The sequence below is a fragment of the Diabrotica virgifera genome, chromosome 2 (genome assembly GCF_917563875.1).
Source record: "Diabrotica virgifera virgifera chromosome 2, PGI_DIABVI_V3a".
In the NCBI taxonomy this organism is placed as follows: Eukaryota; Metazoa; Arthropoda; class Insecta; order Coleoptera; family Chrysomelidae; genus Diabrotica; species Diabrotica virgifera.
Genome location: NC_065444.1, coordinates 67,201,295 through 67,215,509, shown reverse-complemented (window position 1 = coordinate 67,215,509; position 14,215 = coordinate 67,201,295). Strand labels below are relative to the sequence as shown.

General features: G+C 37.3%; 1 protein-coding gene across 1 annotated transcript in view; it reads right to left on the bottom strand.

Moving 5' to 3' along the window:
* The window catches only part of LOC126880053 (tissue inhibitor of metalloproteinase), a 230,098-nt gene that overhangs the window by 132,449 nt on the left and 83,434 nt on the right, over nt 1–14,215 (bottom strand). Inside the window, exon 2 of the mRNA XM_050643706.1 lies at nt 9,126–9,246. Within this exon, the coding sequence (XP_050499663.1) occupies nt 9,126–9,243 (118 nt within the window). The 5' untranslated portion in view covers nt 9,244–9,246. The remainder of the gene's footprint in view (nt 1–9,125; nt 9,247–14,215) is intronic.

Below are 14,215 nucleotides of genomic sequence, written 5' to 3'. Positions count from 1 at the left end.
CTGCTCAGCGCGGTAAAGTTCCAACGAGAATGGTTCAGTGGCGGCTTTTGGGGGTAGGTAGGATAGGCCGGGCTTACCCAATAATTTTAAGAGCTTTAAAATAGAAAAAGACCTATTTAAAAATTATGTTAAAGCATGTAAATAACTTTTAAATGTACTAAATCACTCAATACATTAGCGTCCGTTAAGACAACTTTGTTATTACCAAATTCACAGAAAGCATCGAATCGTATTCAGGCAGCTTGCCGGACAACGATTTTTATATTGTCGTGTTATGCCTGGTGTATAGGCCCGATTCAAACTGGCCTTCGCCCACTTCGCCGTGCCTCGTTGCTACTTGTAACAATTATCGAATTGTAACTGACAAATTTGCACAAAGCAAAGAGAGAAGAATAAACCTGCTCTATAAATAATAAAATATGTAAAAAATTTGTATATTTTAGTTCATAATTTGATTTAGTTTTAAAAATATAATTATTAAATGTAAATCTGTTACGGTTACTTTCTAAGTATTTTTATAGTGTGGGAAATAGAGGTTGAACCTCGCAAAATGGACACAAGTCCGGTTTTATTTTATTTCTGGTATAGCAAGGGAAGCTTATTATGAGACTAACTTTTTCTTAAAAAATTTCGCCGCGGAACCCCAATTTCATCCCTTTAAAGCAGGTAATTTGTGGTTTTTGCGAAACGTAGCCCTTCCTGTACGTTTTGCAAAAAATGTACTTAATAGTAAAATGAAGAGGACTATATTTCCTACCATTTATTTCCCGACAGCATATTATGTCTGTCACCCACCGTTCAGCGGGGGTGGCGCCCCAAAGTTGACAAATTTTAAAAAAAGATGTTTTAAAAAAGTATATTTTTCCCTAACTGTAATGAAAATTAAGAAGAAACCCTAGGGAAATTAATCACAAGTAAGTGGCTGATTTTTTGGTATAGGTTTCATTTAAGGGGAATTGCCCATTTTTTAATTACGGGGTGTTACATTTTAAAAAACCCCTTTTTATACCATCTGAACCGCCTATGCTATGTAGAGTAAAAAAACTTTCAGCGATTATCCATGTACTAGTGTTATTTACAAATTTCTATAATGCACCCCCATTTTTTTTTTCGGAAGCACCCCAAAAAAAAGGAGAATTAATAAAGAAAGTGATTTTCTTGGAATCGTTCGCACACCATGCTCTTTATTAAAATGCTTCATATATCATTTTGTGAACGTTCTTATTGCCCATGCATGAACAACAAAAGCAATTTCTTAATGCAACCCCTATAGCCAAGAAAATAAATAAAGGGGGTTGAAAAAAATATCCTACACTATTATACATAAAAATAAATTTATATTTGCATATTATGTATTATTTTATACATAGCTACACAGTGCTAGTCAAAAGTCCGTACCCCCCCTCTTATCTTTTGAACGGTTTTACCTATAATAGTGAAATTTGGATGGAGGAAATTAACTGACGTAAGCTTCTTAACTAGTTATGACAGGTGACGTAATAGTGACAGATGACGTTACAGAGCCACTGTGACCGATAATTTTAAATGGGACCTTATGGCAAGTGATACCTCGTTTGAAAGGTATTCAAAATACCTACTCAGCCATACTAATTTTTTTGTGTTTTAGTTGATTTTGATTTTGGTGAATAAATTAAATAAATATAATATTGTAGCTTCGCATTTAATTAATAAAAATTCAAATGTACGCCTATGGTTTTTTTGTCAAAAAAGTTGACGTTTTTCGATTCTCTAGTAGTTTTTACGTCAACGTCAACCTTTTTGACAAGTAATCATAGGCGGAATTTTGAATTTTGAATTAATTAAATGAAACTACAATTTTATATTTATTTCATTAATTCGTCAAAATTAGCTTAAACTTAAACAATATTAGTATGACTGAATAGGTATTTTCAATACCTTTCAAACGAGGTGTCACTTGCCATAAGGTCCCATTTAAAATTATCTGTCACAGTGGCGCTGTAAAGTCATCTGTCACTATTACGTCACCTGTCATGACTAGTTAAGAAGCTTACGTCCGTTTATTTCCTATCTCCAAATTTCACTATTATAGGTATAACCGTTCAAAAGATACGAGGGGGGGTACGGACTTTTGACTAGCACTGTATATGTAATTTGCTGGCTTGGCCTACCCAAAATTTTACCCCACCAGCCGCCACTGGAATGGTTCCCTTCGTACTCCAATCAGAGCAAATTAAAAATTGAAAATGGTTACTTATTTTTGAATTAATTTATTCTTTATATCCGGCCTTGCTAACGGCTAAGAAGACATGATTGATCTCATGTTAAGATTGAGGTTGAGTTGATCTCATAAGGGTGAGGTTAAAATGTCCTACTTGAATCAAAAAGTTTTCTACGCTGAAACTATATCTCATAAATGAATCTATTGGTAGGGGAGCCCAAGCGGGGATGTTTGCAGTTACTCGAGCGCGTCAGAAAATCACATGAGGAGAAATATTATACCCTGTAAATATATTGGAACTTAATACAGGGGAGTTGCACTAACAATAGGGGTAAGAGGGTTAAGGGGGGTTATTGTTAACAACAGTTGTTAACAATAGGGTTAACGGGGTCCGAAAAAAAACTCAAAATCGTCAAATTAAGATAAGTAAGTTAAGTACAACATGCAGAACAGTGTATGTGTATTTCAAAAATCTGACGGTTTGAGTAGGAGCGTAAGGAAATGGGTGAGTCACAAAGTTTAACAAGAAAAACGCAAATATTTCGAGAAATAAACGTCAGATCGAAAAAATAAAAAATACGTGTTCAATATTTTTCAAAAATCTACCGAATGATACCAAACATAACCCCCACTGAGAGAGGTAAATTTAAAATTTTAAACAAGAACCCCGCGATATTTTGCGAAATGAACATCAGATTGAAAAACTGGCAAATACACGTATTGAATATTTTTGAAAAATCTATGGAATGACACCAAACACGACACCCCATTTTTTATTGCAGATTTGGACTTTTTGCGTAAAAACAAGTAACTTTTATTCGAGACATTTTTTCGAATTATGGATAGACGACGCTATAATCGGAAAAAACGATTGGAAATAGAAAATTAATTTAAAAAATGGAAAGTCCCCACTTAAATGGAAAACTTAATTGAACTTTTTTTGGTTTTAGGACCTAATGTTCACAACCTAGTAGGTCCCCATAACGCTCGAGTGATGAAAATTTAGCATACTCCCCTCCCCTACTATATAAGGTGCCTTAGTTGGCAAACAAATACTAAGAAATCTGACATGGGAGGTCTGGACGATTTAAATTTCAAAGACAAAAGACAAGAAAAACGTGATTACTTTTCGGGTACGTTCCTGTAGCTACTTTAATAAAGTATAAACAATTTGACTACATAATATCAACTGAAAAAAAAGCTTGATAAAAATTATATTTTGAGAAATTTGCAATGCCCCCCTTTAGAATTTTTTCAGGACAATCAGTATACTTCTTGCAATAATGCCAAACTCATCCGTCATTAAAATTGAATAAACCCATATAAACAAGGAATTAATCACTGTCTGGAATACGTTTACGAGTTATTTTTTACACCACGCTTGATATCATTCAATCTTTTGTGCATATTCATGAGAGACTAAAATAATGATTTCGGGGAACAGTTGGAGATATTTGATAGGATCTACAGTATCAAATTATGGTCTGTAAAGCTATCACTTATGAATGAGTTTTTATCATTCGCTATTATTATCGTGTCCACGCCATTAGTCGAATAAAACGAACAAATATGTTGGGTTTTTTGGGAGTCCTGTTCCATATAATAATAGTAATAATACTTGGCAGTTTTATAAGCACTATTCAAATCTCACAGGTGAAGATTAATCAAAAATAAATTATATGTTTGTACCCTTGCAGTCGATAGATAACATACAGTCTAATATCTTAATTGAGATGCGCTCAAAAAAATACAGAGAACAAGAAAGTAGTGTAATATGAAAAACTAAGATTTAAATATACAGGGTGTCCCAAAAGTAGTGGAACGGTCGAAAATTTCGCGAACTAAACATCGGATCGAAAATCTGAAAAATACGTGTTGAATGGGTTCATTTGAAAAATACGTGTTCAATCATTTTCAAAAATCTATCCAATGACACCAAACACCAACCCCCACTACACCCCCTGGAGGTGGGGTGGGGGGTAACTTTAAAATCTCAAATGGAAACCCCTAGTTTTGCTTGCAGATTTGGATTCGTTACGTAAAAGTAAGCAACTTTTATTCAAGACATTTTTTCGAACTGTGGATAGATGGCGCTATAATTGAGAAAAACGATTTATCCTGATACCATAGGTAAATTATAGAAACGGTCTAATAATATCTTGAGAAATACACTTCCAAATGAGAAACCAAAAGAAGGATTTTAATACTTTTCGAAAACCTATCGAATAACACTAAACATGACTCTCCAACCCACCCCCTGCAGGTGGGGTGGGGGGTAACTTTAAAATCTTAAATAGCAACCCCCACTTTTTATTACATATTCAGATTCGTCATGAAAAATTACGCAACATTTATTCGAAAGATTTTTTAGAATTGTTGATAGATAGCTCTTTAATTGGAAAAATACGATTTATTAGCGCCATCTATCAGCAATTTTAAAAAATATTTCGAATAAATGTTGCTTAATTTTTCATGACGAATTCGAATCTGCAATAAAAAGTGGGGTTGGTATTTAAGATTTTAAATTTACCCCCCACTCCGTCTCCAGGGGGTGGGTTGGAGGGTCATTTTTGGTGTTTATCGATAGGTTTTCGAAAAATATTAAAAACCTGTTTTTTGGTTTCTCATTTGGAAGTGTCTTTCTCGAGATGTTAGACCGTTCCTATAATTTACCTATGGTATCAGGATAAATCGTTTTTCCCAATTATAGCGCCATCTATCCACAGTTGCCTACTTTTACGTAACGAATCCAAATCTGCAAGTAAAATTAGGGGTTTCCATTTGAGATTTTAAAGTTACCCCCCACCCCACCTCCAGGGGGTGTAGTGAGGGTTGGTGTTTGGTGTCATTGGATAGATTTTTGAAAATGATTGAAGACGTATTCTTCAGTTTTTCGATTCGATGTTTAGTTCGCGAAATATTCGACCGTTCCACTACTTTTGGGGCACCCTATATAAAGCTTTATAAAGGTTTATAAGTAGGTATCCCATGTCCTACATAAAGTACGATTTTCCTAGAAGTGGGATACCTCAAACTTGTTGCCATTCGTCAATAGTCATTCGAGCCCTGCGTGAGCTCTCTAAGTTTTCGAAAAATTATCGCATTATTTTCAATTTATTCTCACTCTCTTGTGATATTAATGTTGATTATTTCATTCATAGGAGATTCTGACCAATAGAAAGCTACAGAAATAGAACTGATTATTTTTTAATGATTTTAACTTCCAATCGTATAGTAAGATATTTGATCACGTGTTTAATTCTGTCCAATCAGATTAAAATTATACTGAGAATTATCTACTGTAGAAAATTACCGATAGAATTTTTTTAAGTAGATTGTTTCTGTTTAATGGCAGCCAGTTTCCTAGTTTTGACAACTGTCACATTTAAGAAAATATCCATAATATACGTATTTAAAAATAATCTTACGAATATCACACGACAGTAAGAATAAATAAGAAAATAATGCTTCATTTTTACTCAAATTTGTTGTCATTGAGCAATAGCCACTCGAGCCCTGCGGGCTCTCGTGTCTATTGCCAGACAACAAATTTTCGAAAGACTGTCGCATTATTTTCAATTTATTCTCACTCTCTTGTGATATTATACCCGATAATTTTTGATAATATCCCGTCGTCAAGTATATTACGTCAGATGCCCTTCGTTGCTACGAAAAAATACATTCAGTGACATTAATGACAATTAATGTTTTAAAAATTATAAAAGTCATGACTTCCAACGTCAAATATTTATAACAACTGTGTGTTTATAATCAAGTATATTCAAATGGGAAATAAGCCACAATTTTACCTAAAAATGATTTTATTAACGTTTCGACGCCCAAGTCGGGTGTCGTTGTCAAAATACAAAATAATACTAAATAAACAAAAATGTTGTTGCTTAGTAAAAAATTATTCTAATAATTTATTTAATCTGACTCATTTATATCGGCAATTCAGATACGTATTATACATTTTAAAGTAGACATTTAATATTTTTTTTTTGAGAGTAAACTAAATGTAAACCCAAATACTTACGATGTCGGGATAGTATCACGAGGTTTTTCCTGGTTTTCCCTCGTGATTTACTATGGAATCTCTAACGCGAGAATTTCAGTACCACCGTTGCATTTGGTTGTCTTTTTAAAGACAGATCACATGCTATGATTTTTTGTGGCGGATATTCTTGAGTTGGGATTGATTTCATGTAATCGAATGAACTATCTTTTAGTAAAGTCGTCCCAGGAACGCAACTCATCAAGATTGGCAATATCATTTTAAAGTCGTCTACTTTAAAATGTATAATACGTGTCTGAATTGCCGATATAAATGAGTCAGATTAAATAAATTATTAGAAGAATTTTTTACTAAGCAACAACATTTTTGTTTATTTAGTATTATTTTGTATTTTGACAACGACACCCGACTTGGGCGTCGAAACGTTAATAAAATCATTTTTAGGTAAAATTGTGGCTTATTTCCCATTTGAATATACTTGATTATAAAAATACCACAAGAAAATAGCTTCAGAACAACTGTGTGTTTAATTGTACTAATTTTTACTTACATAAATAAATTACAATAAAATTTTGGTTTTGAACAGTTTTATTCATGAAATAATCGCAACAAATTGCACTCGATCTCTAAAATTATTATTGGATTTTTGCCCTCGTGACACTTTGACATAATTTCTCCACTTCGCTTCGTGAAATTAAAACTGTCAAAGTGTCACTCGGGAAAAATTCGATAGTTTTAGAGCTCTTGGGCAATTACTACTGATAATAAATCTGTGATTCTGGCTTTGGTTTAGAACTAGAACCTTTAGCCACGTAATTGTATAACTTATCACTAAGTCAGGGGAGTAATGTGTAGTGTGTGTGTTAAGTAAGTGTCTTGTTACTTTGCAAAGTCGACGTCATTGTCTTTGCAAAGAGACGCTAATTGTTTCCGAGGGACCGCAGACGTTCGGAAAAAATTAGCGTCTCTTTGCAAAGTAACAAGACACTTACTCAACACACACACACTACACATTACTCCCCTGACTTAGTGATAAGTTATACAATTACGTGGCTAAAGGTTCTAGTTCTAAACCAAAGCCAGAATCAGAGAGCAAAAAATTTTTTTTGATAATTACACGTCAAGTAGTAGTCCTTAGTTGTTATGCAAATTTTAGAAGTAAATAAACATTCAGTGACCTAATCACAATAATAAATGATTAACAACTTATCAAATTGAACACCATGGGCAGGTTTAGTAAATATTCAGACGAAGTTAAGGCGACTAAAGAAGTAATACCAATCAATACGCCGAACTCGAACAACAACGTTTGGGACTAATTGGAACCAACCGTGGTCCCAATAATATTCTAACGTTCCACGTGTACACACCGTGGTCCCAATAACGTCCCAACGTTCAACCTTCAAATGCGCCACATGCAAAACTACATACGATAAACTGTTTTTAAAGTTTTTGTGTGATTTTCTCCATTTTATAGACTTGAAAATAGATCCAATCGAGGTTTTTTATAGATTATACACAATTTGAAGTAACCGAGTCCTTTAGGACATTCAAAAATTGGGTGAAACACCTATTATCCCCCAAAAACCATGTTTATTCATGATTTTTTAAGGTTTTTTGCGATGTATTGCGCTGTTCGCTGTAGGTATTTTTTGAGATCGATACAACCTGAATTAATTTTTTCATTTTTTTACGTTATATAGTAAAAGTACACAAAATAAAAGAAAATTGGACGACCAGGATTCTCAAAAAACGTTTACGCGTTTTTCGAAAAAATGGTTTTTTAAAAAAGAAAAGTAGGGTATTCAACCTACTAAGGGTCTATTAAAAATAGACCAGTTTTGTAAAAGCCTCAACAAGGCTTTTGAATTTTTACCAACCGAAAAAAATATAAATAAAAACGAAAAAATATCTTTTTATTGGTAGGGTGATGGAGGAGGTTAGTGGTGGACTAAAATTGCACTGAGTGTTAATTTTATTTATTTAATCATATACAACGTAAAAAAATGAAAAAAAAAATTGAATTCTGGGAGTAAGAGAATTTTACCTGATCTTAACGGGAGGTACCCTATATAGCAGTAAAATTCAACCATTTATAATGACCAGTGGATATTGGAGGCGTTACAACTTTGAGTTGTATAGAAGTTTTGGAGAAACTGACGTTGTAAAATTCATTAAGGTAGCACGCTTTACATGGATAGGTCATGTAATCAGGCGAAAGGAAGATGCCATATGCCATAGTCAGAAAAATTTTTGACCGAAGGTATCAAGACAACTTAGAGACTTAGGTACCAAGACAAATTAGAAAATGATTTAAAATCCATTGGAAGTAGAGCATGGAGAAGAGTTGCCAGATACAGGGGCGAATGGAGGATTGTTCTGAAGAAGGCTTTGGCTCATAAAGAGCTGTAAGCTGTAACGCCACTGATGATGATGATGATGAGTGGATGTTGGACCTATACTTGTCTTACAATAGATTCGATGAATATTATTGTGTCTGATTATTCTATTTTATTTATTTGCTTTAAAAAATTTATTATGTTTATTGGGATACGCCACAATTTGAGTTTGAAATTAAGGTTATTTGACATTTCGACTTCAATTCGGAAATCGTTATCAAAATACAAAACATTAATGAAATCAAATAAATTTAATAATAAAAATAATAAAAAAATGCTATAAAAGATCCTGTTACGTTTGAAGTTTACAAAATATTCCGTTACTATAAAAAGGATATTAAAAAAGCGAAATATTTCATTACAGCAAAATTATTAAGAGTAAGTATTACTTACAATTACCGCACAAATTCACTTACAACTCAAGCTGGTACATTTAAGGATTAAATAAAACCGCGGCCGTGGTTAAAGGAAGCAAAAAGAGCCATTTCGTAATATAAATGACTTTACTCACCAAAATCTGAATTGCAAAAATGTTCCTGCGGGTGCTGGGGCATACAGGAGCAAGCGTCTGAACAAACAAAGACGCCACAGAAAAACGCCAACGTTACAAAAAGCACGTTAGAATTCATGATCTGCAAAAAATAAAAAAAATGAGTTATGTTATGTCTGCTTCATTGAATTCGTCAATATAGATGAAGTCGGTGTTAAATGTGAGTATTTGGTTTATCAAAGTATACAGGACGGTCATTAGTAAGTACGTGGGGATATTTATTTTACTTTGCAACCACACGGGTTATTAGAGATATAAAAACATAATACAGGTAAATTTGGTAAAGTTACAATAGCTAATATATAATCCAGTGTCTTTAGATAGCTTATTGTATTATTTAACATTTATGTTAAGTTTTCAGGCTTTTTTTTTTTGGAGGTCGTCTGACATATGTCTCCGATGGCACTGCAGCCTTATGGGCTTATTGTGCCGACCATCCTACCTTTTATGTCACCCAATCCACAAGCTTGGTTCCACGTACCAAATTGTACATCCCTAGCATGGGTTGGGTGGCATATTCTGCTGAACTTAATTTTGGTTGTCCATAAATAGCCTGCCTTTTGTGATCCAAAGCCTCACACTCGTACAGTACATGATATGCTGTTTCAGTTCCCTTATTGCACAGTCTGCAGTTAAGGTTCCCTTCGTACAGCCCAATTCTATTCAGGTGTCCTTTCAGGGCACAGTGACCCGTGAGAAGACCTGTAATTATGCGGAGCTGACTCCTATGTAATTTTATTAGTTCCTCAGCTCTCCGTTTTGAGGGTTCCCTTATTAAGGGCCTCCCGTGACGCTGACCAGGTACGTTCCCCCAGTATTCTTTGTGTTTGTTTTTGACCCATTCCCTGACTTGTCCCCTAATTATTGTTTTAGGTACTCCTAGAGCAGGTTCTGGGCCAAAATATAAAGTTGATGAACCGTTCCTTGCCAGCTCATCTGCTTTCTCATTACCGTCTATCCCGGTGTGTCCTGGCACCCAGAATAGAGTTACACTATTTCTTTCGGCCAGTTCTTCCAGTTCTTGCCGGCATTCCCATACCAGCCTTGACGTCACTTTCGGGCTCATTAGTGCCTTCAGTGATGCTTGGCTGTCTGTGAGTATATTGATCCGTCTATTTTCATAGGCCCTCAAGTTGTTCATTGCGACACACTGCAGAATTGCGTACATTTCCGCTTGAAACACAGTTGTGTATATTCCTAGTGAGAAACTGAGTCCTACATTCTCTGTTTCACTAAAAATACCGGCTCCAGTGCCTTCATCGGTTTTTGATCCGTCTGTATACCAGATCGTTCCCCTGATTTTGCCACTGATGCTGTTCCATTCCCTTCGGTCATTGATTTCTATTCCGAAGTTCCTATTAAATGTGTATTTTGGTACCATGTGGTCAGTGTATGTATCAGATATACTTACCCCACCATGGTTCCAAATCTGATTATGCCCAAGGTTCTCGTATTTATCCCTTGGTTTTCCTTGCAGCCTGTATGCTCCTATCCTCGCTTCCCCTTTGATAAATATATCAAGAGGGGGTAGGTCTAACAGGGTTTCCAGTGCCGCCGTCGATGTTGTTTTTATTGCTCCCGTTATTCCCAAGCAAGCAAGTCTTTGTATCCTGCTTATCTTTGCTGCATCTTTGTCCACCATACCAAGGATGCATATGTTATCATGGGTCTCACTATCGTTGTATATGTCCAGTACGCCATTTTCGGACAGAGTCCCCATGTTTTTCCATGTGTGCGTCTGGTCAGCATTAATGTCGCCTCCGCTCTTTTAATTACTCTTTTAAGCTGTCGGTTCCAGGTAAGTTCTGGGTCCAGTATAACCCCTAGATACTTTACCTCTTTAGACAGCTCCAATTGTTCACCATTAAGGATCAGAGGCCCTAAGTCCTCCAGCTTCCTTCTTCTGGTGAACGCAATTGTGACTGTTTTGGAAGGACTGACTCTCAGCCCTTCTTCCTCAGTCCATTTGGTGACAATATTAAGGGCCTGCTGCATGCGTTCCCTTACTATGTTTTGGAATTTTCCCTGAACAAGGACTACCAAGTCGTCTGCATAGCCCAGGGTTTCATGGCCGTTCAATTCCAGGGACTCAAGCAAATCGTCCATGACAAGGTTCCATATTAGCGGGGACAGAACACCTCCCTGCGGACACCCTCGTCAGACCTGGGCGATAATGCTCTCCCCTAGAATGGACGTATATACGAGTCTCTGTTGTAGCATGTGGTCTATCCACTTGCAACAAATTTCATCGATCCCTTTTCTCCTCGATGCTCTTGAGATTGTTTCTAAGGATATGTTATTGAACGCTCCTTCTATGTCCAAAAAGGTCGCTAATAGTACCTCTTTGTGCTTGAGAGCATATTCAGCTTTTTCTACAAGCTGATGTAATGCTGTCTCTGTTGACATTCCTGCTCTATATGCATACTGGTTCTTATGTATCGGTCTGTTTTCCAATACGCCATCCCGTATATGCCTATCTAGCAGTTTTTCTAGCGTCTTAAGCAGAAAAGACATAAGACTTATTGGTCTCAGAGACTTTGCCCCATCCTGTCCAGTTTTTCCAGGTTTTGGTATAAAAGTTACTCTGATCATTCTCCATGCCTTTGGAATATATCCTAGAGCCAAACTGCTCCGAAGCACTGTACATATTCTATTTGCCAGAAGGTCGGATCCCTTCTGCAACAGTACTGGATAAATCCCATCTAATCCTGGCGATTTATAAGGTTCGAATGAGTGTAATGCCCATTTTACTTTTTCCCCAGTTACTACTTTCTTTGCTGCCTGCCATTTCTCCTTGGATGCCCACAGAGGGGTATCTAGTTCTGATTTCTGGCAGTTCTCCAAAGTTAAGTCTGTAACTTGGGAACCGGGGAAGTGGACTTTCAGCAGTTCTCTAATAGTTTCTTCCCCTGTTTCTGTGTACTCTCCGTTTTCTGTTTGGAGAGTGTATATCGGGCTCTGAGGTCCTTTTGAGAGAATCTTATGGAGTCTGGCGTATTCTGGAGTTCTTTCTATATCCTCACAGTACCTTCTCCATGATTCTCTTTTCTGCTTCCTCAGAGTTTTATTGTACTCAGTTAGGGCCTTTCTGTAATCATCCCAACTGATATTCTTGTTCATTGCGTTGTTGAATTTTTTACGAACTTTCCTTCTTAATTCTTTAAGTCCCTCATTCCACCAGGGCACTTTCCTCTTGGATTCCTTATTGATTGAAGGACAGTTGTCATTATACGCCGAGATGATTGTGTCTTGCAGCTGCTCCACAACCATTTCGAGGTCTGTTGTATTTCTTATCGTATCCTTAGTCTGTTTTAAACTATATTCCAGGTCTGCTTTATAAGCCTCCCAGTTAGTTTTCCTAGGGTTACGATAGGTTTCTAGGGTACATGTTTTTTTCCCCTACTTCAAATTGTATGTGTCTGTGATCCGAGCAACTCGCATCATCAGACACACGCCAATTTGTAATTTTATTGCTAACGTAGTTGGTGGCTATCGTTATGTCTATGACCTCCTTTCGAGCCCTAGTCACAAAAGTCGATTTATTACCTGAATTTATTATGTTCAGCTCGTTTTCCATGACAAATTCGAGTATAGATTCACCTCTTACATTCGTGTTCGTACTTCCCCACGTTGTATGATGTGCATTAGCATCACAGCCGATGATCAGCTGGGTTCTGGATCCCCTGCAGTCTCTTACCAGCTGCTCCACTTCCTTAGTTGGAGGAGAACCAGGTGCATCATATGGAAGGTACGCCGATGCGAGCGTAATCGCTCTTGACACCCTTCCCTTCCCCGGCCTTATCTTGACTGCCGTCAAGTCTCTAAAACAAAAATTTGTTAACGGCCGTATGTTAAATTTCTTTTTGATAATAATGCAGGTTCGAGGGACCTCGGAGGTTCTGTCATATATGAGTTCCCCTCCAACTCCCCCTAACCCCATAATATTTCCCCTGTTCACCCAGGGTTCCTGAATAAGGGCCACATCGAATTCCCTTTTTGCAGCCGTAAGGGCAGCCGAAGCAACCTTACTGTGCTGCAAGTTAATTTGGAGGATTCTGATCCTCCCCTCCATCTTTTGCTCCAAGGACTCTAAAGATGACCATTCCGAGTCTGTAATAAGCTCGGAAACGGTTCCTCTCGAGGGCCCTGAAGGACACTTCGTCTATAGAGAAGGCCAGGAGTACTCCTTCCTTCTCTACTTTTTTGTTTAGAAAGAGCCACCCTCCCACTCTTAATTCTGGGTTCTGTTGCCCCAGTTGTGTTCGGATAACTCCCTCTTCTTGTGTCTGGCCTGGTATAAACACAAGAACTTTAGGTCTTTTGGGAAGATCTTTGGATTCGACAGCCGTCAAATCCGCGTTCTCCCACAAACGGCCCAGCCGTTCCACTGCACCTACCAGCCAGTTTTTGGTGTGTTCATTAGCGGCGGTAATCCATAAGACGCCTCCGCTAAAGGTAGTTCTGGCAAACTGCAGTGGATAACTGCTCCTCGAAGGAGCTTCATCCACTGCATCCGCAATCCTACTCTGGATCAGGTCAGCTTGAGCCTGATCCAGTGTTACCTCAGGATGTCGTCGATCTATGATCGCCATCCTGAGTCTTTGTGCGGCCTCTGTATAAGATTCAGCAGGTCTGGGAGCCTGCTTCGTCTTTTTGGAGACCTGGGGTGGTGTAGCAGAGTACTCTCGGGGTCTCTTCTTACTTTCTTTATCGGGTCCTTTGTCTGTCCCGATAGCAGGTCTAGAAGAGCCCACTTTCCTCTGCATCCTTTTCCGTGGTCGTTGTTCCCACGTCCCTTCTGCCATTTTTCTTTCCTTTGTCTGTTTCCTCTTCTGAGCCGCAGACAAACGTTTTTTGTCTGACAGGTCCATTCTTTCAGCCCCTGTCGTGATTGTATCAGCGGTTCCTTGAGTTCCCGCTGATGCTTCACTGTCGTGTTCTATTGTGTCCACGACAGTGCTTGAGCTGGAGGACTCGTCCGAGTCCGAGATCACTCCAGCCTCTTTTTTTTTATTTTGTTGTTGTTGTTGTTGGTCCATGTTTTATCCCAC